Here is a 23,290-nt window from a genome sequence, read left to right on the forward strand (position 1 = left end):
CCTTATCCCCGCCTCCTTTGTTAAGCTCGACCCACTTTAGGGCGGGACCTCCCGCTTCAACCAATTCTGGGAGACGAACCCTGGCGGTTTGTACTCTTCCTTTCCAATGAGAAAAAAAGGAAGCTGCTTGGCCCCAGTAACCAATCCGAGGAGGCGGCGCCTGGTTGTCAGGCAGGTTTGTAAGAGTTCGGGCCAATTGGAGGCGCAATCACCGCTCGACCCGGGCGCAGCGCGCAGGCGGTGGCGAAGAGACGCCGAGCGGGCCGAGTGCGGCCGAGCAAAGCCGGAGCCGGAGCGGGGCCGCAGGAGCCGGGCTGGGTCCGGACGGGCCGAGATGCCCTATAAACTGAAGAAGGAGAAGGTGAGTGTGGCCCTTTTCCTCGCGCCTCCGCCTCGGGGCCTGCGCGGAGCTCTGGGAGAGGCCGAGCCAGGCCCGGGACAGCCCCAGACTGACCCTCCCGTCCGGCCCCCGCAGGACTCCCGGGGCTAGCTCTCCACCCCCGCTGCTGGCCGCACCCCCAGCCTGTGCCGCAGCTGGGAAGCCTTCCTCACCTTGCCTGGGATGGAGTCCCCCGCGTACACCTCCATCCATTCCTCCCTTCCCCTACCCCCGGCCCTGGGTAACCACCTCCCTCCAGATCTGCCCCACTCCCAGGTCACTCCCCTGCTTTTTCTCCACCAGCGCCCCTCTCCCCCCCACTCCCCACCCGTTTACCCGTTTGGGACAGCCCCTCATCTGAGACTGCACCTCCCTCCAGCCCACCTCCCTCCCCCCCGCCCCCCATTGCGCGCAGCCCCTTCTCTTCTTACATGCCTGGGCCTGGGCCTGGGCCGGCCTTCTCCACCGTCCCCTACAGCCCCTTCTCCCTCCCCGCGAAGCTCCTTGACCTAGAACCGCTCTGCTTTCTCTCTCCTCCACCAAATCTGGCCTAGGCCCCTCCCTCTAGTTCTTCCTTCACACACAAACTTGTAAGCCAGACTGAGCCCTTCCTTCTGTTGATGGAACCTCAGAACGTCAATGCTGGAAGGGACCTCTGAGTGCATTCAGTGCAATCCTTAGTGATACAGATGAGGAGACTGAGGTCCCGATAAGGGAAGGGACTTGGCCAAGGTCACACAGACTGCTTGGAGGCCCAGCTGCAATAGGAGGTCTCTTGATTTAAAGGCCTCCTTTGTACCAAAGCCTCCCTATCAGGCATCAACCGACTTGCAGGTTCATCCTAAGTCAGTTACCCTTCCTACTCTGAGCAAGCTCCTCCTTTTATTCCTGATCTTAGGATAACCTTTGCATTTTTCCAATTTTGCACCAGTGGTGGATTCCTGCCTTCCTGGGCTACAGTACCCTCAAATCGGGAATCTGCCCTTACTATTGGATTAGTTTTCCTTCTTACCCCAAAGGCCAGATAGCCGCCCCTGGACACCCTTGACTTCCTCATGGTGTCCTGATACAGACTGTTTCTTGATGTTGCCTTCTTTAGCTTCCTCTTCTACCTCCATACTGCCTTCGCCTGTTCTTCATCCCTGCCTTTCTCTACCTTCTATTTCCTGCTGTTGCTGAGGTCTGACTCAGAGGTGTGGTTCCTTTGAGGTACAGACTCACACAGAGGATGCTAGGATACCAGTTCCAGCCTCCCCCAGCTTCTCCTCTCCTGGGGTTGGCCCCTCGTGGTGGGGGCTGGCTCTGGTCTGGTGCTCTGCTCAGCCACTTTATGACCCCAGAGGTGTCTTGCTTTCATTTGCCCGCCAGTGGGCTGGGTTGCTGGGTTGCCGTCCCTGACCTTATCAGTTCAACTCTTTATCTTAGGGCTTTCAGAGATTTGGCAGGCAAGTGTGATTCTGGGTTGTCCCCATAACCTCAAGGGACAGAGGTTCTGAATGGAGGGCTGGTGATGGTGTACTAGGCACTGAAGCTTCTGGGGTCCTGAGCTTGGCAGGTTGGTGTGCTGCACTTAGGCCCTGTGTCCTTGGGGAGTGGGCCTGCTGAGGTGGTTTGGGCAGTGGAGCTGTGAATGACACACAGCCGCACCTGAGGCTAAGGGGCTCGGACAAGGAGTGTGGAGGGGTGTGGAATTCAGAGGATGCTGGTGAGGTCCCCACCCATCTTTAATTTTTAGTCTTGTTGGAACAGATACTGTCCCATCTACAAAAAGCCTTCTACTAGACGATTGAGAAGATTCTTAGACTTGCTAGGACCATAGATATTTGACCATAGTACTTGGCTGGGAAAGAGTATTGGCGGAATTGGGGTGCACAAAGCCAGGCATCTTTGATTCCCTTTAAGGTTTAACTTTCTGTTCTTGATTTCCCATTGCATTTGGCCTCCTTCAGTGTTAACAAGTCCGGAGGGGGTGGAGGGACAGTGTGACTGAGGTTTGCCTAGATGGGGTGGGAACAGAGAGGAGGGGTGGGTGGGGATCTATAGTTTGGGTCCATCCCCTTTCCTCGTTCTTCATCTCTGCTGGGCCCAGTCTTGGTCATCCTTCACGGCCTCCTCCCTGAAGCCTTTCCTGACTGAGCCCTAACTGAGCCCTCAGTTAGGAGGGAGCTCTCCCTCCTCCCCTGGGTTTGCAGAACACTTGATAGGTCCCTTGTGGTCTTTCTGTGTTCCTGTGGACTAGAATTAATTGTGAAGAAATCTTTTCTTCCCCCTTGAGATAAAATAACTAAGCTCCATTTTGGCTGGCCAGCTTCCTTGCACACAGTAGGCACTCAGTAGATGGGTACCGAGTCAATCCCTCGAGGTGATTTGCTTCCCTTCTCTTCCCTCAGGTTCTGATCTGGGAACGTACCTCTTAGGTTCCTAGGCCGTGTGCCCCTGCTCCTTTCTACCTTCTGGCTTTTGATAATAGTCATACCATTGGTTAACATTGGGATATTCACATGCCTCATGGACACTGCTACAGGGGATTAGATCATTTGATTGCTGTCACTAAAAGCTGAGGACTGAGGCTCAGAGACCCTGGATCACCTGCTTACGATTATAGAGCTAGTAAGATTTGGGCCCGAAACAGAGTGTGGGGTCCGAACCACCATGCAGGTGGCATTTGACACTGGACTGTTGTAGGGTGCTCTGGGGTGCACTGGGGTGCTCCGCCGTGTGCACACTCTCCCTGTTCTGCAGGAGCCAGGGAGCACGGGTGGTGGGCGTGGCTTCCCCATGCCCCCACACTCACCCACGCAGGCAGGCAGCTGGGATCTCTCTTAGGAGCACTCCCTGATAGGTTTGAGCAGTCAGGCTGGTGGAGGGGTGCTAAAAGGAGAAGGAGCTTGCGATGGAGCAGAGAGATGAAACCCATGCAAAGATGGGTCAGCTTTGTCCACGTGGCCCATGTCTGGGGAACGTGCGGGCACCTCAGTGACTTGTGCCTGCACCCCCTCGTCCTGTTACACCACACCCCATGCTCTGAGCCATACTCCCTGGCCCCTTGGCGAGGAGTCAGTGTGCCCAGCCTGGTCGGTGGGCAGGGGAGAGGGTGCTTAGCCCCAAGGAGGAGCGCCCTGTGACATGTAGAGCTGCTCCACACCTGGGAAGGGCTCTCTTCCTCCCTGCCCCCTCCTCCAGCCCACACAGAGCTCTGTTCTCGCAGAAATCCCTGTGCCCCCATAGTCCCTATGACTTAACATTTGTCACTGAAGGGGCTCAGGTGCCTTCGAGCGGCAGAATCTCGGAGCTGGAAGTGACTTCCTCTGACCGAGTCTGCATTTAGGGCTCCCATCTCTTCTGCCCATGGTTTAGAGGAGTCAGGAATGCTTCTTTGCTGGAAGGCTCTCGGGACCCGGGAGCTTGCAGCCCCATGAGGCAGCCAGTTTCTGTGCTGCTGCTCTAGGAGAAAATTCTTTCTCGTTCAGAACCTTAGCCTGTCTTGCTGCCACTTCATCCCATGGCTCTTGGGCTCCCGGACCCACATAGAACAAATCGCTGCTTTAGTTCGCATGCAGCTCTTCATTTATTCATAAAACCCCTTCTTTGCTTACCCACTGCCAGGGACTCCTCCCATTTTGAGCCATCCCAGCCTTGCAGCTGTTGCTCTCAGGATAGGCTTTTGAACCCACTCCCAGTATGGGTTGTATTTCGCCAGAAGAAAACCTAGGATTTGTCGTTGTCCCTCTCAGTCTGATGCTCACGAGTGAACCAGATCTGGCCAAACAGTCCCATGAAGTGCCAAGGACAGGGGCCCTTTCCTGCTCTCCCTCCTCCCCCATGCCAAGCACTCCACACTCTGTCTGTTAATTGGATGGAAGGTCAGGGGGTACAGCCCTGGCACTTGGATGATTTGTGTTGAGCTTGCAATCAGACCTAAATCCCCAAGTCTTTTTCACATTTTCCCCATCCTGTCCCTGTGCAGTTGCTTTTTTTGGCCTGAAGCATAGGAAGAGAGGCTGGGCAGGCCAGAGCTCTGAGCCAGCGGCCCAGTTCCCGAGGGAGACTTCAGACTAGCGCTCGTCTTTGTGGCAGGTCAGGGTTTTACCCCCGTCCCTGTCTCTGTGCTTGTCTACCGGGGAGTTCTTGGGATAGTTCCTATACCTGATTGGGCCAGTAGCACCCTCTAGTCTGGGTGTGATTTGTAATTTCCCCAAAAAAGGCTTCCAGGTCTTTGCAGATGGCCTTGGGTGGGGGGGGGGGGAGTGGTGTTTCCCTCCCCTCCAGCAAGAGAGCCTTGGCTCCTCCTTCCCAATATAGCCAGAAGCTAGGCTGAGTATCTTGTTCTATGGTGCTTCTCCTTCAAGCCCCTCACCCTGGTTCTTCCTAGACAGAGGCCCTCCCAGACCCCAACTCCTACACCAGCCATGCGAGGTGACAGAACACTATCTTGCTTAATTATCCTGTCTTAACAATGTCTTCCTGATCAGATTCCAGACTGTGTGGAGGGACTGACTCTCGCTCTGTGTATCCCCAGCCCTCCTCCCCTGGCCTGGGTACAGGGTACATGCTCCGTGATTCCAATTGATTGATTGGTTCAGTTGGACAGAAGATAATTACAGCACAGACTTAAGGGGTCCAGATGAGGCCACTCTCTCCCCCTTGCACCTGCTGACTACCTCCATCTTCCCCCTTCAGGAGCCCCCCAAGCTTGCCAAAGGCACGGCCAAGCCCAGCAGCTCAAGCAAGGATGGTGGAGGCGAGAGCACCGACGAGGTAATGATCACGGATAGGGCCCTAGTTACGGGGCAGGCACCAGCTCCATGTGCTTGATGCCCAGTGGGTGAGGGATCCCAGGGGGCTGGGAGTTATCCCAGCAGAAGGGACAGGATTTCCGCAGCCTGGGAGGGACTTGGACAGCCCAGCCAGGTAGCTGCCCTTGGGAAGCCTTCCCCTGTGGCTGGTGTAGAGCAGAGAGAGTCTGCGGGACTTCAGACTCCCCATCAGCTCCCATGCAGGTCGTTTCTCTGTCTACCAACTGTGAGTGATGAGAATTCCCTTCTCCTTAGGCAGCAAGCTAAGGGTATCAGGGGCTGGGGAGAAGGGGAAAAAGTATGCGGGTGCTCAGTGGGGGACGAGTGGCTTCAGCAAGGCTCAGGGTAGGGCAAGGGGGTGGGGAAAGGCTGGTGTCCCCACACTGCAGACAGGGCTGGGCCCACTGCCCTTGGTTCTGATTGTAGAGGAGCTGCTAAAGGATGGACATGAGCAGAGGTCAGCACAGCTTGGCAATCTAGGGCTGTAAAGCCATAAATGGCAAGCCGAAAGAGCACTGGAGGGTGGAGAGACTTAAGTCCAGAGTATGTCCAGGAAAGTTCAGGAGTGTGCAAAGTGAGATGCTCAAGATGGTGGCCAGGCCCAGGGACACGTTGAGCAAGTACCTGTGTTACTCAGAAATTGGTGATCCTTGCTTTCTCTGCTTCTTCTGTCCTGTTCTGAACTGTTCAGAGGGTTGGAGGACAACAGGAAATAGCTCACCAGTTATGGGCACAGCTTGTGAGTTTTTTGGGAAGAATACATCGATTAACAAGTGTTTGGGGTTAACCCTGGTTTTGGCTTTTTCTGGGTACTTCTGGTCCCTATCACCTCTAAAGAGATCCAAGCACTTTTCACACTGCTGACCGTCATTTTAGGTCTCAAGTCATCAGAAGAAGCAGGGTAGGTTTTTCCCATTTTACAAACAAGGGAGGTGGGGACCACAAAATATGAATTCCTCCTTCCTCTGCACTTATGCAGTAATCTGAGCGTGTCTCTAGGATAGGCCTTATCACTTGATGTTGTAACTATTTGTCCAACATGTGTTTCTCTCCACGAGACTGTGGACTCTGAGGGGAGGAGCTGGGTGTGCTGGAGCTGGTGCATTGCTTTTTCCACGTACCTCTATGCTCATGCATTGGTTCTTTTTTTGGAGGTCGGGGGTGTTTTTATTTATATTTATTAACTTTTTTTTTTTTAATTAAAAGATTTTATTTATTTGACAGAGATCACAAGCAGGCAGAGAAGCAGGTAGAGAGAGAGAGAGATGGAAGCAGGCTCCCCGCTGAGCAGAGAGCCTGATGCGGGGCTCGATCCCAGGATTCTGAGATCATGACCTGAGCAGAAGGCAGAGGCTTTAACCCACTGAGCCACCCAGGTGCCCCTATTAACTTTTTTTTAAAGTAACCTCTAGAGATGCCTGGGTGGCTCAGTCAGTAAAGCATCTGCCTTCGGCTCAGCTCATGATCTCAGGGTCCTGGGATTGAGTCCCACATTGGGCTCCTTGCTCAGCAGGGTGCCTGCTCCTCCCTCTGCCTGCCACTCCCTCTGCTTGTGCACGCACGTTGCTCTCTCTCTGTCAGATACATAAATAAAATCTTAAAAAAAAAAAAAAGAAAGAAAGAAAAAGAAGTAATCTCTACACCTAATGTGGGGCTTGAACTCATGACCTCAAGATCAGGCATCACATGCTTCTACTGACTGACCCAGCCAGGTGTCCTCATGCACTTGGTTCTTAATAAATAATCAGTCCGCGCTCCTGGGCAACACTCCTCTGGGCTCAGTCTCCCCTTTAGGAATGGTGACATCTGTGGGACCCACAGGGAAGGTGGCTGGGAGCTGGCAACCGACATTCAAAGCAGCAAGAGGGACTTAGAGACAGGATTTAAAGGGACAGAAAGGAATAGTTAGAGGGCAGTTCTCATCTCTTGCCTAACTAACTCCCACTTGTTTGGTTACTAGGTAGACTGGATGTCTTGTCCTAAAAGCCGCCTTCCTTGACCACCTCCCTATCCCTCCCCGACAGGACGTGGTCAGGGCAGCAACTGAACCACAGCTGTAGTTAAACAATTTGATGTAAATTCGTTATTCTTCAGTTTGAACCCTTGTGTCAGCTTGAGCTCTGTGAGGTTCCCCTCCCATGCTGAAGGGCCTGGCACACCAGAAGTACCTGTATTTGAATGCATTAGTGACCAATAAGCAAACCAGTCAACTTCAGAAATGTGCTGGAGGCGACCTTAGAGTCTAACCGTCTCCTTTCATAGGTAGGAAAATGAAAGCTCAAATAGGCTAAGAAAGATGCTGAGACCAACTGTGGGGATTTCTCTCCACTGCCTTTCTGGAAACATGGGTTAAAGGCAGTGGGGTCGATATGAGCGAGGCCTTTCTGAAAGAGGAGAGTGCTGAGTTCACCTTGGGCTCTGTTCTGTGAAACGTTGCCTAGGGCTCCCCTGTAGGAGACAGCGGCGGGAACTGTGCATGATTTTCCAGGCTTGTCCCCATGGGGCCCTGGGCAGAGGGATGGTGGAAGGGTTGGGGGCTGGGCTGCCAGGCAGGTCCTCCAAAGCCGTTTGGCACAGTCCTTCCCTTGCTTTTTCTAGTGCAGAGTTTGGGGCGCTTTTACCCTGGGTCATGCATTTGCCAGAGCCTTTCAACTGATCCTAATAATGATAGCAGCCACCATTTATTTTATTGAGTAGTTACTTGTGTGTCAGGGTCCCAGGGCAGCCATTACACATGCCTATAGATGAGATGGCTTAAAATAACAGAGATTGGGGCGCCTAGGTGGCTCAGTGGGTTAAGCCTCTACCTTTGGCTCAGGTTACGATCCCACATCAGGCTCTCTGCTTGGCGGGGAGCGTGCTTCCCCAACTCTCTCTGCCTGCCTCTCTGCCTACTTGTGATCTCTGTCAAATAAATAAACAAAATCTTAAAAAAAAAAAAAATGACAGAGATTGATCCTCTCATGGTTCTGGAGGCCAGAAATCTGAAATTGACATGTCAACAGTCCGTGTCCTTCTGAGGTTCCAGGGAAGAGTCTCTCCCATGCCTCTTTCCCTAGCTTGTGGTGGTTTTCAACAATCCTTGGCTTGTGGATAGATCATTCCAATCTCCTCCTCAGTCTTCACATAGGGTTCTTCCCTGTTTTTCTATGTCTCTCTGTTCATCTTTCCTCCTCCTCCTTCTTCTTCTTCTTTTTTTTTTTTTTAAAGATTTATTTATTTATTTGTGAGGGAGAGAACATGCAATCAGGGGGAGTGGCAGAGGGAAAGGGAGATAAGCAGACTCGCCTCTGAGCCGCAAGTCCAACACCAGGCTTGATCCCAGGACCCTGAGAGCATGACCTGAGCCGAAATCAAGAGTTGGAGGCTCAACTGATTGAGCCATCCAGGCGCCCCTGCATTGCCCTCTTCTTATGAGGACACCAGCTGTATGGGACTTAAGGCCCACCCCAACTTGATTATGTCTGCGAAGACCCTGTTTCCAAATAAGGTCGTGGTCACAGGTGTTGGGTTGACTTGAATTTGAGGACTCACACTGTTCAATTTCCCAGGCTCTGTCCTCAGACCTTTGCTTGCATTTAATCTTTTACTTTATTTATTTTTTTTTTAATTTTTTTATTTATTTGACAGACAGAGATCACAAGCAGGCAGAGAGGCAGGCAAAGAGAGAGAGAGGAGGAAGCAGGCTCCCTGCCGAACAGAGAGCCCGATTCGGGGCTTGATCCCAGGACCCCGGGGTCATGACCCCAGCTAACCCACTGAGCCACCCAGGCGCCTGGCATTTAATCTTTTAATCTCACTTAATCTAGACAACACTCCCCTGAGGTCATTCCATTATCATCATCATCCCATTTCACAGATGGAACTGAGGCTTAGTGAGGTTAACTCAGCCAGTAAACAGTTGAGCTAGAATGCAATCTGGTGTGGTGTGGCCCAGGAGCCAATTCTCCCAGGTTCTTACTGACATGATACGCTGGTTCTGAGGTTATTGAAGAGTCTTAGAGTGGAAAGGAGCTTGAGAGATGGGGTCAGGCTCCCGTTTGACCCACTGCTGCAGGCAGTAGTCCTTCCTGGTCTATGGAGAGAACAGCTCACTGCCCTGGACCCTTTTATATCCTGTGCTCCATCCTGAGTTCTGGGAGTGGGGACAGAGGGAGGAAGACACTATCCCAATCTTACCCACTTCAGCCTGTCCTCCCGGTACCCAGAGTTGTTACCCTAAAAACATTTTTTTATCTTATCAATCCTGAATTTAAAAGGCTCTGTTGGGGCGCCTGCATGGTTCCATCGGTTAAGTGTGTGCCTTAGGCTCAGGTCATGGTCCCAGGACCCTGGAGTTGAATCCCGAATCAGGCTCCCTGCTCAGTGGGGAGCCTGCTTCTCCTTCTCCCTCTGCTGCCGCTCCCCCTGCTTGTGTGCATGTGCTCTCTGTCAAATAAATAAATAAAATCTTAAAAAAAAAAAAAAAAGCTCTCTTGGTATCTCACTGCTTAGGGGTTACAGTTCAGATTCACACTCTGGACCCCTGTGAACTGGTCCCACCCCATTCTTCCTGCTCCCCTCCTGGTTTCTCAGCCCCACTGGACTTCCCATCCTCCAATACAAGCCCTTTTATAACTCTGGGCCCTTACTGATGAGATTCCGCTGGCGTGGACGACTTTATTTTCCTGTGCTCTTTTCTTTGCCTGGTCAGAAGTCACGCCTGCAGGAGTGTCTTCGCTAATTGTTCAGCCAGAGCCTGTGTTCCCAGATCCATGGTGGCCCTCTCTGCTTTTTCATTCCCCTGAGAGCTGCTGGCGTGTTGGTCTCGCCCACTGGACTGTGAGCTCTCTGAGGACAGGGGCCACCTTTTAATCTCTAAGGCTTAGCATGACTTTAGTCAATAAATGAAGGGAGAAAATAATGAAGCACAGCTAGATGGAGCTCTGGAGAGGAGAGAATGCCCCTGCGGTCTTGGGGCTTTTACACGAAAATGATCTTTATTTGACTAGTTAATTTGTTAAGCAAAAGCAGTGATGTTAATCTTTGCGTTTTTCTTTCTTACTTTCTTTCTTTTTCTTTTTCTTTTTTCTTTTTGAAGATTTTATTGACTTATTTGATAGAGAAAGGGAGAAGCAGACTTTCTGTGGAGCAGGGAGCCTGAACTGGGGCTCAATCCCAGAACCCTGGGATCATGACCTGAGCCGAAGGCAGACGCTTAACCATGACCGAGCCACCTAGACGCCCCATGCCATAATACTTTCTGTAGTGCTTAATTTGTATTTCTGTCTCCTGCTTCAGGTTTAAATATTTGAGTTTGGTTATTAATGGTGGCTGTGTTAAGATCAGTTTGGACTGGGATTGGTTCAGAGTGGGCAAGTTTAGTGGCAGTCTCTTATTAAAAGTGAGCTTGGTGCCTAAATCTGAAGTCCCACTTGACTGCTGGAGGCCTGAATCTGGGAATGCTTCTTGGAGGTGGGAGGAGAGCGAGCTCAGGCAGAGGAGTTGGCCATGACATAGTCTCAGAAGGGACCAGGCAGAACCAGTAAGGGGTGGGGAGTGGGTTGGCTGGCTTGCCTCTGGTCAGTGTCCACCCATGATGGGAGGGTTACAGAAGGTTCTCCAGGGGACTCACCTGCTTCCCACCTCCAGCCCGGGTCAGTAGAAGAGTCAAAAGCTGAAGCTTTGGGGCACCTGAGTGGCTCAGCCAGCTAGGTGTCTGACTCCGGATTTTGGCTCAGGGCATGATCTCAGGGTCATGGGATCGAGCCCCACCTCAGGCTCTGAGCTCAGCACAGAGTCTGCTTGTTCCTGTCCCTCTGCTCCTCCCCCTCTAGTGTACTCTCTCTCTCTCTCAAATAAATAAATAAAATCTTAAAAAAAAAACAAACTGAAGCTTTTACTAGGCGCCTGGCTGGCTCCGTCAGGAAAGCCTGCTGCTCTTAATCTTGGGGTTGTAAGTTCAAGCTCCATGGTTAGGTATAGAGATTACTAAAAAATAAAATCTTTAAAAAACATGTTAAAAAAAAAAACTGAAGCTTTTAGGAGCAAGAGTTGAACATGAAGTGGGTCGCTGGCACAGCCCCTTACATCCCTTCTGACAAGTATGTTTCCCAGGGAAAAGTGAAAAGACCAGGAATGCCTCACTGGCGTTTGGCAGCCCGGTGCTGCTGGCTGGACCAGCTGTCTGTCAGATGCCTTTTGTGTCTGGGGCCTGGGAGCCAAGGATCCTTACAAAACCAGGGTGGCCCGGTGGGATGGGCTGTAGTGGGGCAGGCTGAGCTCAGCTACTCTCAGGCCTTCCCCACCTTCAGTGATGTAATCCTAGTAGGGAAGAGACCTTAGGCATCGACCTGTTTTTTTTTCCTGTTTTTTTTTTAAACTTTGATTTTTAGCCATGCAGCCCTCTGTTCTCTTAACCTTACTTGGAGATTAGTTCATTTCTCTGTTAACAGAGGAAATTGAGGCTTTGCTTCTCCCTTTCTGGGTCCAGTGCCTCCTTTCCCTGGACCTCTCCTCTGCGTGAGGCTTATGGAGGTGCTGGGGGTCTGTCTTAATCTGGGAGGACAGAGAGAAATATGTTCTTCCTTAGAATTTTGTTCTTCTGAGCCCTTGGTCCTGGTATCACTAATGTTCTTCCCTTCTCCTCTGCTCCTGACACCACGCAGTGTTCTTTTCTGATAGGTCCCAACTTGGGACAGGAAAGGTCTGGGCTTGGCCCCCTGTCAGTCAACCGTCCAGACCTTCATGGAGTGACTATTAGGTGCCAGTGCTGAGGGGACGCAGAGGAGTGCAAACCAGGGTCCTGGCTTTCAGGGAACTTACCTAGTTGGACATGTGAACACACCAAGCAAGAGACATCACCAGGGATGATCCCAGAACCAGTGAAACAGACAAGTAGTGTCAAGAGGTCAAGGGCAAGGTACTGGACACTGCAGGGTTGGAGTTGAGAAGGCTTTTTGGAAGAGGGTGGAACTTAAATGTGTCTTGAAAGATGAAATGCTTTCTTGGGTGCCCCCATGGTATTTATTTTTTTTAGAGAGGGAGAGAAAAGGCAGGGAGGGGCAGAGGGAGAGAGAGAATCTTAAGTAGGTTCCAAGCCCAGCATGGAGCTCAACACGGGGCTCAATCTCACAACCCTGAGATCATGAGCCGAAATCAGGAGTCAGATGCTTAACTGACTGAACCACCCAGGTGCACTTGGTTTCCCCCATTTTAGACCAGGGAAGACAAAAGTCCCATAGGAACTTTTGAGGTGTGCTAGTTTGAGGAATTTCCAGGTTGCGTTCCTAAAATCCAGGGATGGGAAATAATTAATCGTGATAATCGTAGAAGACACTTCTAATAAAAACTGTGAGTCATATAATGTTCCCTTAAATCCTTATTACAACCTTATGAGGTAGGTACTATTGTCATCCCCACTTTACAGATGAGGAGACTGAGGCAGGCAGACTGTGTGACTTTCTGGAAGTTACTGGGCTAATAAATGACAGAGCAGGAGTCGAACCCAGGCAGTCTTAGCATGAGTCTGTATTCTCAACCACTAAGCTCCACAGATAAGGGTTTGGTTGTTCCTACAACAGGGAAATTAAGGCCGGAAGCAGGGATGTGTCTGACACACACCAGGCTATGGTCTCCCACCCTTCTGCCTCTCCCCCCTATCCCTCACTGAGGTATGACCTATCCGCCATATGCCAGAAGAGAGACCCCAGACGCCAGGGCGCCTTGCACAGTCTGCCCCAAATCATGCTGGCCGCACGCTGGTCACAGCAGAAGACAAGTATGGCGGCTGCTCTTGCCCCATTTCCTTGCACTTCCCTAGTCAGGTTAGTGTGTGGAGCAGTCGTTTCAGGTGGAGGAGAAGGCCAGATGGCCAAAAAGGTAATGAGCTACCCTGGACCCACAGGCCTGCCCCAGGCTGGATCCAGTGCGTCTCTCTTCTCCTCTGATCCCCAGATAGGTCACAAGCTTGACATAATTGTTTCTATAAAAAAATTCAGAGCCTGCAAAGCATAGCATTTCTGTCCTCCTCCCCTTCCCCCTACCCCAGAGGATTTCGCATTCTCCCATTCCTGTGGTAGGAAGTCAGAGTTTGGGGAGGAGACTGGAGGGCCAGTGGGGATGGCAGGTATGAGGACAGAAGGTCACAGCTTCTCCTGTGGGTACCCAGCTGGGCATGGCCTCGGTCCTCTGGTCCTGTTGCAGTCTCTGGGGGCAAGTTGTCCTGTGGCTTCGCCTCTGCCCTCTCCCCGCAGGTGGTTACCTGGCAGGACGTGGGGGCGGACAGCCACACACCTGTGTGTAGCCGTCTGAAGATGGGCTTTGTGGGGCTCCCACACCTGTGTCTGGGAGGAAGTAGAGAGACAGCCTTAAAAAATCAGCAGTTTTTCTCCAATTATATAAAAGGGTCAGCCGGCAGAACATTTAGGAAAGACGAAAAGTCCTGTATCATTGTGCCACAATGGGAGATAGTCATGAACACCGTGGCGGACTTGCTCTTGTTTTTTCTTTCTGCGCTGGGTTTTGGTTTTGTGCATGTGGTACAATGTGGGTGAGCTCATTCTGCTTGTACAGTTTTGCATTATCCTTATTTACCTTAGCATAGGAAGCAATTTTCTGTCATTACATAGTTTTCAGCTTCGTTTTATCTTAAAGTTTTTATCAACATGACAACATGTACATTGTCAGGAAAGTCAGGTAGTACCCTTGGCCTTGTAATGAACAGAGCAGCGCCTGCCTAGCCCCCCGCTCTCCTATTGCTCTCTGGAGACCCCTTTGAACTCCCCTTTCCTTGGAAATTGACTTCTGTGCTTCCAAATAAGATTCTTTTACTGCTTTTTGTTCTTTAATTTTTCTTTTCTTTTCTTTTTTTTTTTTTTTTTAAGATTTTACTTATTTATTTGACAGAGAAGTCGGCAGAGCAGCAGGCAGAGGGAGTGGGGGGAAGCAGGTTCCCTGCTGAGCAGAGAGACTTATACGCGGCTCCATCCCAGGACCCTGAGATCATGACCTGAGCTGAAGGCAGAGGCTTAACCCACCGAGCCACCCAAGCGCCCCTCTTTAATTTTCTAGTGTTAGATATTATCTCTTGACTTTCTACTATGGAAAATTAAGGCCTCAGCATCTTATATCTCCAATACAGACATTTCCCATGCTCCCAAAATACTTATCACCAATTTGGGGCAAATTACTATGACTATGTAAATGTTTTCCACAGCTGAACCATGTATGATTACATTTAGTACATAGTTTTTATAGACATAATTTTAACTCCATGATTTTCCTTCCATCCATCCATCCATTTATTTATCTGCTTTTATAAATAGCACTGTAAAGAAAGTACACAAAAGCCTTCTTTCATATGTAAGATTTTTCTTTTTTTTTTTTAAAGATTTTGTTATTGTCAGAGAGATAGAGGGTAAGAAGGGGAGCATCAGGCAGAGGGAAAAACAGGCTCCCCGCTGAGGAGGGAGCCTGGTGCAGGACTTGATCCCAGGGTCCTGCAATCATGACCTGAACCAAAGGCAGATGCTTAACTGACTGAGCTACCCAGGCACCCCTCTTTTTTTTTTTTTAAGTTTTACTTATTTATTTTCGAGAGAGAGTGTACATATGTGCTTGTGGGATGGGGGGCGGAGGGAGAGAATCTCAAGCTGACTCCTGACTGAGTGCTCCATCCCAGGACCCTGAGACGGCGACCTGAGCTGAAACCAAAAGCCAGACGCTCATCCAACTGAGCCACCTAGGCACCCCTGTAGGATTTTTCTTAAGCTATATTTTTCATAGTTAAAACTACTGAGACATAAGAATAAATTTCTTTGAACTTTTTTATTGGGGGCGGTGTTTCTTTTAACCTTGAACTGAAGAATGTGACTCAGTGAAGCAGTAAAGTACACTAATCTCACATGTGCTGCTTAATGACTTTTTACCTGTGTTTCCGCTAAGACCCACCTCCCAGATCCAGTTAAGAGAGAGAATATTTCCATTATTCAGAATGTTCCTCAGGACCCTTCTTAGTTAAGCCCACACCCCCGCCAGCCCTCCTCTGGAGAGATAGCCACTTTTCTGCCTTCTGGTACCATCAGTTCATCAATTAGATTTGCCTGTTCGTGAACCAGAACAAGCATTTTTTTTTTTAAGATTTTATTTATTTATTTGACAGAGAGAGATCACAAGTAGGCAGAGAAGCAGGCAGAGAGAGGAAGGGAAGCAGGCTCCCTGCTGAGCAGAGAGCCCGATGCGGGACTCAATCCCAGGACCCTGAGATCATGACCTGAGCCGAAGGCAGCGGCTTAACCCACTGAGCCACCCAGGTGCCCCCAGAACAAGCATTTTGAAGGCTCTTGATGCCCAGGCAGTAGGCGTCATTTTGGAAGACAAGGCTTCTCGACCCCTCTCTTCTAGGGATAATAGACCTTAGCTATCTCTGATGCTGACTGGAGCTGCTCCAGGGAGGGAGACAGCTATGTGGCTGCCCAGGCCTGCACAGGCAAAGATGGATGAGGGGGGAGTTGGGAGTGTGGAATGGGCAGTGGCCCAGGGTGGGAGGCATACCTTGGGGAGCCGACTCCAACCAGCCACTTGTTTGACTAGGCCCAGTCCCAGCCGCAGCCACAGCCACAGCCACAGCCCCAGCCCCCATCATCCAACAAGCGTCCCAGCAACAGCACGCCACCCCCGACGCAGCTCAGCAAAATCAAGTACTCTGGAGGGCCCCAGATTGTCAAGAAGGAGCGACGGCAAAGCTCATCCCGCTTTAATCTCAGCAAAAACCGGGAGTTGCAGAAGCTTCCTGCCCTGAAAGGTACTTGGAAAAGGTCAAGGGTGCTGGTACACTAGGCCTAGGGGATCCCGGGGGCACTGGCAGATGGAGGCTTTTGGGGTATTTTGGAGGGATGGAAGTTCTAGAGAATATGAGAGGGAGTTCCACCGGGGCTGGGTTGCGGTGGGGGCAGGTCAGGGTAGGGGAAAACCCTGTAAGGCGAGTAGCACAGGGCAGTGATGGGCTGGGGAAGAAAGTGTGACTCTTGCCTCCCCGCCCCCAGATTCGCCCACCCAGGAGCGGGAGGAGCTCTTTATCCAGAAGCTGCGCCAGTGCTGCGTCCTCTTTGACTTTGTGTCAGATCCGCTCAGTGACCTCAAGTTCAAGGAGGTGAAGCGGGCAGGACTCAACGAGATGGTGGAGTATATCACCCATAGCCGCGATGTTGTCACTGAGGCCATCTACCCTGAGGCAGTCACCATGGTGGGCACGGGGCAATGGGGTGAGTGGGGAGGGACCGTGGCTGTGGAGAAACCCGACAGGAGCGCTCACCTGGGTCCTACTGCTCAGTTTTCAGTGAACCTCTTCCGGACGCTGCCACCTTCATCAAACCCCACCGGGGCTGAGTTTGACCCAGAAGAGGATGAGCCCACCCTGGAAGCCGCCTGGCCGCACCTGCAGGTATCAGAGGGAGGGGGCAGTCTGGCCTGGCTACAGGGGGTGGGGTGTTTGGGGACCTGCAGCTAGGGGGGATCTCCCAGACCTTGGGGAACTCCCCCTAAATGGATGCTCATTGCCCCCAACAGCTCGTGTATGAGTTCTTCTTACGTTTCCTTGAGTCTCCTGATTTCCAGCCAAACATAGCAAAGAAGTATATCGACCAGAAGTTTGTCCTTGCTGTGAGTCGCTGAAGTCCCTCTCCTGCCCTCCTTCTAGTCCATGAACTGTAGCCCCGCGCCCCCTTGAGGCAGCCCTGTTCCATCTCCATATGTTGAATAGATGGGCTTTCAGCTGGGTCTGGTACAAAGGGACAGGTAGGTGGTGGTGGGAGGGATAAACAAACCTCTCTGCTCTCAGGAAGCTTCCAGCATAACTGAAGGAAACAAACAACAGTTACCTCTTCCCCGGCAGTGGGGCACGTAAATGTGCTATCCAGACATTGCCCTGGGGAGAGCTATATCTCTGCTTGCCAGAGACTTGTCCCCACGCCCCCCATCCAGAGAATCTGTAGCTGTCCCCTGGCTAGGACCCCGGGTCACCCTAGCTCTCCCTGGCTCCTGCCTCACTCAACTGCCTTTCCCCTTGCCGGCTCCCAGCTCTTGGACCTGTTTGACAGTGAGGATCCTCGAGAGCGGGACTTCCTCAAGACCATCTTGCATCGCATCTATGGCAAGTTTTTGGGGCTCCGGGCTTATATTCGTCGGCAGATCAACCACATCTTCTATAGGTGAGGCCAGAAGCCAGGCTTAGGAGCAAAGCAAGCCCTGCTAAGTGGGGGTGGGAGCAGGGAGGTAGGAGGACTCTGCAGAGTGCTGGAGGGACATCAGGGATTATCAGGAGAGCCTTTCTTTCTTCCCTCAGGTTCATCTATGAGACAGAACATCACAACGGAATTGCTGAGCTCCTAGAGATTCTTGGCAGGTGAGAGGTGGGGTGGGGGGACGCATGCCTATGGGAGGCTGGAGGGATTGGAGCGCTGAACTTGACCCGGTCCTTTGGTCCTAACAAGCCTCCCATAACTCCTAGCATCATCAACGGCTTTGCCTTGCCCCTTAAGGAAGAGCACAAGATGTTCCTCATCCGTGTCCTGCTTCCCCTTCACAAGGTCAAGTCCCTGAGTGTCTACCACCCTCAGGTGAGCTGCCTTCCTCCTGATGATTCCTGACTCTGGCAGCAGAGAAAAGAGAGGGAGGGGAAGATATTCCAGCTGGGATGGGGGTGGCAGAAGGAGTGGGTGGGTAATTCCTCGGTACATCTCTTCTTCCATTCTGGGCTCTTGCTTCTGTCCCTGACCTCTCTGAGACCTGGTCCCTGCACCTCACCTCCTTCCTGCTTCAACCTTTTGCAGCTGGCTTACTGCGTGGTACAGTTCCTGGAGAAGGAAAGCAGTCTCACGGAGCCGGTAATTCCCCTTCCCAGCCCCAGGACACCTCTTGTCCGTTAGACTTGCCAGTCTGCCTATTAAGTAATGCCATAAGCAGGGGCTCAAGAGGGATGTGACCCAAGAGGTGACACGCTTTCCTCTCTGAAGGAAGAGTAGAGCCTATGTATACGTAGGAAACAGGTCCTGGTCAGAGAAACATGAGCAGTTAGGGGAGGCCACCCAAGCAGTGCCCACCCAAGTTGGGGGAGGGGGCTGGAAGACTTCTGGCAGAGGCAGGCAGGTGTTGAGGGAGAATTTTATCGCTGTGCCCTCCTCACAGGTGATTGTAGGACTTCTCAAGTTCTGGCCCAAGACCCATAGCCCCAAGGAAGTCATGTTCCTGAATGAGCTAGAGGAGATTCTGGATGTCATTGAACCTTCGGAGTTCAGCAAAGTGATGGAACCACTCTTCCGCCAGCTTGCCAAGTGTGTCTCCAGCCCCCATTTCCAGGTGAGACTGACATCCCCGTTCCCTGCCTCCCAGAAATTGGGGAGGGTTTTAAGCAGCTATCCGTGTCCCCGCTGAGTCCCACCTGTCCCCACCAGGTGGCAGAGCGCGCCCTCTATTACTGGAACAATGAGTACATCATGAGCCTGATAAGTGACAATGCTGCCCGAGTCCTCCCCATCATGTTCCCTGCCCTCTACAGGAACTCCAAGAGCCACTGGAACAAGTACGGGGCTGGGGCAGGGCTGGGTGGTGGGGCTCTGGTTTGTGACCCCGTAAGGGTGGGGAAGAACCAAAGAGCCAGCGGGACTCATCTGGCCACTGAGCGGCGGGGGGGGGGGGGGGCTTGAGGCCCTTGAGGCCCTGCCCAGGGAGGGGACAGCTCTGTGAGAGGGCTGTGATACCATACAGCAGAGCAGGGCTCGTGTCCTTTCTATGGCCAGATAGTGGGCGGCTTTGGAGACCTCATGGCGTGCTCTGAGAAGCCCATGTGATCTTTGTAGCCTGTGCTGAATCCAGCGTTGTAGAGGTTTTCCTGCTGAACACAAGTGCACTGTGGTGCCGATACCGTCCACCCTGCTGCGGGGAGACCATTAGTGTAGGCCAGAGGGTAGGAAGCATTGGGAAGAAGGTAGGTCTTGGAGCATGGGGTGAGGTGAAGGACGGACAGGCGGACCAATAGCTATAAAGACCCTGAATTGCTGGGGTGCCTGGGTGGCTCAGTGGGTTAAAGCCTCTGCCTTCGGCTCAGGTCATGATTCCAGGGTCCTGGGATCAAGCCCCGCATTGGGCTCTCTGCTTGGCAGGGAGCCTGCTTCCCTTCCTCTCTCTCTGCCTGCCTCTGCCTACTTATGATCTCGTCTGTCAAATAAATAAATAAAATGTTTAAAAAAAAAAAAAGAAGACCCTGAAATGCCAGTCCAGTCACATGATTTGGCTAGAGAAAGCAGTTTACGCTGCAGAGGTCTCCAAAAGCTCTTAGCAGACTCCTCCTGGGAGAGAGCAGACTGGGGTCCTGGCACCGCCCTCAGCGTTGGTAAGACCTATACCCGATCCTTCTTCCTGGTGGCAGGACAATCCATGGACTGATCTACAACGCCCTGAAGCTGTTTATGGAGATGAACCAGAAGCTGTTCGATGACTGCACGCAACAGTACAAGGCAGAGAAACAGAAGTGAGTGTCTCTCTACCTGGGGGCTTCCATCTTCACCCCTGGGGTCCCTCTGGTTCTCTCTCAAGCCCACTCTCCTCCTCCAATCCTGTCCTTGCTCCCTTAGGGGCCGGTTCCGAATGAAGGAAAGGGAAGAGATGTGGCAAAAGATTGAGGAGCTGGCCCGACTTAATCCCCAGGTGAGGCTTTGCTGCCACTGCTCCGAACTCCAGGGCCCAGGTTGGCCAAGGGAGGGTTTGTTTGAGGAGGAACACAGGTCCACCAACTTCTGAAGTGGCTCTCAGCACCTGCTTGTGCCTCTCCTTTCCTTACCCAGTATCCCATGTTTCGAGCGCCTCCACCACTGCCTCCTGTGTACTCGATGGAGACAGAGACCCCCACGGCAGAGGACATCCAGCTTCTGAAGAGGACAGTGGAGACAGAGGCCGTGCAGGTGGGAAGGCACAGAGGGAGTGGGGAGCAGAAATAAAAGCTCTGGAAGGGAGAGATGGGAGCAGCAGAGCCCAGGAATAAGGGGAGGAAACCATAGAATCTCTTGGGAATTGACCAGCATCCTTCACTGTCTCGGTACCCACATGCAGATGCTCAAGGACATCAAGAAGGAGAAGGTGCTGCTTCGGCGGAAGTCAGAGCTGCCCCAGGACGTGTACACCATCAAGGCGCTGGAGGCACACAAGCGGGCGGAAGAATTCCTAACTGCCAGCCAGGAGGCTCTCTGACCCCCTCACCGTCTTTCCACAGGGCCACAGCCCACTCAGCCCTGGGACGCTGCCCTAGCCCTTCACCCTCTGCTCCCCACTGGCTGACTTGGGGCAAGGCAGTGCCTCTCTAGCTACTCTAGGGAGGGGATGCAGCACTTGAAGCGGGGACCCTTACACAGTGGTCCCTCTTCTCCCCCAGATGTGTTCATGCCTCCCTGTGGCTAGTACAGACAGGCTGAGCACTGAGATCCTCAGCGCTCAGACAACTTGGGGATGCCTGTCCCCCTCCTGCTCCTAACCCCACAGCTACCTGAGGCTGCTCTGAGAAATACACACAGGAATACATAACGCACCTCTCTCCTTCCCTTCATCCTCTTGAACTCCAGGTGTCTTTCCTTCGCTCCCTCCCCTGAAGCACATAGGGAGCAGCAGGAGATTACTCTCACCAAAGTTAGGTCAGGCCCCATTGGCCCCTGGAGTAGCTGGAGGGGAGCCAACCCCCAACAGGCACAAATAGGTCCCCAGCCCCAGCAGTGTGCAGGCTGATGGGGCTGAATTATTTTCTTTAACCCCTGCCTGACCAAGACCACATGGGAGGTCAAAAGGAGAAAAGCATAGGCTGTGGACCACAGGTGATGAATATAGGGCCCAGACGGACCAAGAGAAGGGGGTGAACAACACCCTACCCTGTGCCCCCTCTTTGATGAGCAGCAGCCCTGGGATCACAGACATGGAAGGGACCACCCTGGGGCTGACTGTTTTCCCTGGCTGTTGGCTCCCAAAGCCAGGAGGCAGCAGGGCACAGTGCCCCGAGCATGGCTCCCTCAGCACCTGTTTATTTCCTGGTTGGTGCTGATGATGGGCAGGCCCCCACTTGCCCTGCTGGACACCTTGGAAGGGCGAGGGGCTGAGGAGGGCCGGACCCAGGTCCCAGGGGCACAGGAGTGCAGCTTTTGGCTGTGTACATAGGGTGCTTTATTCTCCACAGAGTGATACATGCTAAGATGGGTTGGGCTTGGGCCGATGTCCCCATATGTACAGAACTGAATAAAGTGGGTCTCTGAGAAGAAGTCTGATTTGCCTTGATGTGAAAAGGGAGATGGGAAAGATGGAGATGAACGTTACAACCAGGGATGTGTTCAGTCCTGTGCTGGTTCTGGCCTGGAATGCAAGGGGATAAGGCAGCTCTCAGGCTAGTCACTTCCAGGCTGGGACCCCCTGCCGGGCTTGGAGGGCCTTCTGTACCACATCTTCCCACTGGGCATCTGATATCTCCCGAGCCCAGGCCGGAACTCCTGGCGCAGGCAGGCTTACTCCAGCCATCGTCCTTTTCACTAGCTCCACATGTTCTGAAATCACAGAGAACAGTCAGGGGATAGAAACTAGGGGACCAGCTCTGCTCCCCATTTCTTGAATTAACCCATAACCCTTGGGCTCGGAGGGCGACCAAATCTATCTCGTTATTTCCAGGCAAGCCTGCCCACCACCCACCACCCAAGTCTAGCACAATAGCGTTTCACCTGGATTCCGAAGTCTGTAAAATCTTAGATTACAAACTATCATTTTAGAATCAGGGTGTTCCTCTGTGACTTCCCTTTACTGGGTCTGACCAGTCCCTTTTCTCCATCAGTATTATAGAATGAAAAAATGTTCTCTTTACCCGGGTCCATGGGAATAGAGCTGTGGTTGCTCAATCCTGTAGCTCCCTCCTCCTCTTCATCCTCGCTCTCTAGTGGTGGGTCTGGCAAATGAAGCCCCAGGGCCTGCAGAGCCAGAGAAGACAGCTCAGGGCCAGCTCTTCAGGGATCCCAGCTTCACCTGGCCAGAACAGGGCCTCCTCCACCATACCTGGATCCGATCCTGAATATCAGCAACTACATCTTCTCCATCCCCCACCGGTGCCAGCTCCACCTCCTCTTGTTCAGGCTCTTGGTTCAGGGGCTGATAGGAGTAGCCAGCTGGGCCTGCCCCCGTTTCCTCCTGCTCTTCCTCAGGCTCCTCGCTGCTCCAATCCCCAGTGCCTTCCGTAGGGCCCTGATGTGGCCCTAGTTCCTCAGTCTGGTTGGGGAAGATACGCTCGGGGCCCATGGTGTCTCCCCCTATAACTACTGCTGCCATCCGGGCAGGGGCTGCAAAAACAGGGAGGCAGGAGGATAGGGATCGGATGAAATTGGGTCCACAGTCGGCCCCTCATCCAGTTCCTTGAGGTCTCCTGGGCCCGCAAAACATTCAAACGCTCCCAAGCTTCCTGCACCCCACCCTCTCCTGGGCCCTCCACCTTCTAAATCGACTCATATCTTGAACCGAGGCCCACCCCACTTGCTCTGCCAATTCTTAAATAACAGCCCGAACACGCCACCTCCCAAAAGACACTCCGTCCAGAACCCTGCCCTCCCCTACCCCCTCGACTTGGGAACTCCGGGTCGCCAAACATGCTCCCCTAGACAGGGCGTACCCGCCCCCTTCTCCCCTCTCCAACGGGTTCCCTTCTGTACCGCCTGACAAACGCCCTTCAGGCCCCAGGGGCTCCCCTCAAATGGCCCCAGCTGCGGCGTCCGCCACCCGCCCCCACCGATTCTAGGCGCCGGTGTTTCCGCGCGCCTCACCCGCTCGGAGCCCGCGGCTGAACCCGCACCTTCACTTCCGGCGGGGCAGGACGTACTCGGGCGCTTGGTCCTCCCGCTCCGCCCCGTGCTCATGATTGACGCGATCGGGGACGAGGAGTACGCCCCTTGCTCCGCCTTCGTCATCCCCAGCCCAGACAACAAAGGACTACATTACCCAGTGACCCTCCACGGGATTTGACACATATACGTACATGCGCACAATCTCCTTCGGCCCCTGCCTACTCCTCGGCCCCTCACGACCCTCCGGAAACCCGTGGACTACAAGTCCCGGTAGGCTTCAGGAA

At 52.7% G+C, this 23,290-nt stretch overlaps 2 protein-coding genes across 7 annotated transcripts; one reads left to right on the top strand and one right to left on the bottom strand.

The window, feature by feature from the left end:
- Nucleotides 1-187: 187 nt before the first annotated feature.
- Nucleotides 188-21,446, top strand: PPP2R5D (protein phosphatase 2 regulatory subunit B'delta). 2 transcript variants are annotated; one of them, XM_082733110.1, is made up of 16 exons: nt 188-361; nt 5,060-5,137; nt 15,754-15,958; nt 16,200-16,399; nt 16,487-16,597; nt 16,723-16,815; nt 17,233-17,363; nt 17,498-17,557; nt 17,663-17,771; nt 17,985-18,038; nt 18,340-18,510; nt 18,606-18,733; nt 19,580-19,681; nt 19,785-19,857; nt 19,995-20,111; nt 20,260-21,446. In XM_082733110.1, the coding sequence occupies exons 1-16, from the start codon at nt 335-337 to the stop codon at nt 20,395-20,397; spliced, it is 1,797 nt and encodes a 598-aa protein (XP_082589236.1). In that variant the 5' UTR covers nt 188-334; the 3' UTR covers nt 20,398-21,446. The 2 variants fall into 2 exon arrangements, with proteins under 2 accessions (XP_082589236.1, XP_082589235.1); XM_082733109.1 differs by having other exon boundaries at nt 191-361; nt 15,748-15,958.
- On the bottom strand, nt 21,331-23,275 carry MEA1 (male-enhanced antigen 1). Of its 5 annotated transcripts, none has more exons than XM_082733126.1 (4): nt 23,198-23,275; nt 22,228-22,508; nt 22,040-22,142; nt 21,331-21,728 (listed from the first exon to the last, which is right to left on the bottom strand). In XM_082733126.1, exons 2-4 carry the CDS (start codon nt 22,495-22,497, stop codon nt 21,577-21,579), a joined length of 525 nt encoding a protein of 174 aa, XP_082589252.1. In that variant the 5' UTR covers nt 22,498-22,508; nt 23,198-23,275; the 3' UTR covers nt 21,331-21,576. The 5 variants fall into 5 exon arrangements, with proteins under 5 accessions (XP_082589252.1, XP_082589249.1, XP_082589251.1 ...); XM_082733123.1 differs by having other exon boundaries at nt 23,015-23,251; XM_082733125.1 differs by lacking the exon at nt 23,198-23,275 and adding an exon at nt 22,986-23,087.
- Nucleotides 23,276-23,290: the final 15 nt, after the last annotated feature.

The sequence above is a fragment of the Mustela nivalis genome (genome assembly GCF_964662115.1).
Source record: "Mustela nivalis genome assembly, chromosome: 5".
Lineage (NCBI taxonomy): Eukaryota > Metazoa > Chordata > Mammalia > Carnivora > Mustelidae > Mustela > Mustela nivalis.

Coding starts and splice junctions, on each gene's coding strand:
- PPP2R5D (XM_082733109.1), top strand. CDS start 335: ATGCCCTATAAACTGAAGAAGGAGAAG. Junction 16,816..17,232: donor ACCAGAAGTTTGTCCTTGCT/GTGAGTCGCTGA, acceptor GCCGGCTCCCAG/CTCTTGGACCTGTTTGACAG. Junction 20,112..20,259: donor TGGAGACAGAGGCCGTGCAG/GTGGGAAGGCAC, acceptor ACCCACATGCAG/ATGCTCAAGGACATCAAGAA.
- MEA1 (XM_082733123.1), bottom strand. CDS start 23,129: ATGACGAAGGCGGAGCAAGGGGCGTACTCCTCGTCCCCGATCGCGTCA. Junction 22,509..23,014: donor CTGCCCCGCCGGAAGTGAAG/GTGCGGGTTCAG, acceptor CTGTTTTTGCAG/CCCCTGCCCGGATGGCAGCA. Junction 21,729..22,039: donor CTCTATTCCCATGGACCCGG/GTAAAGAGAACA, acceptor CTGTGATTTCAG/AACATGTGGAGCTAGTGAAA.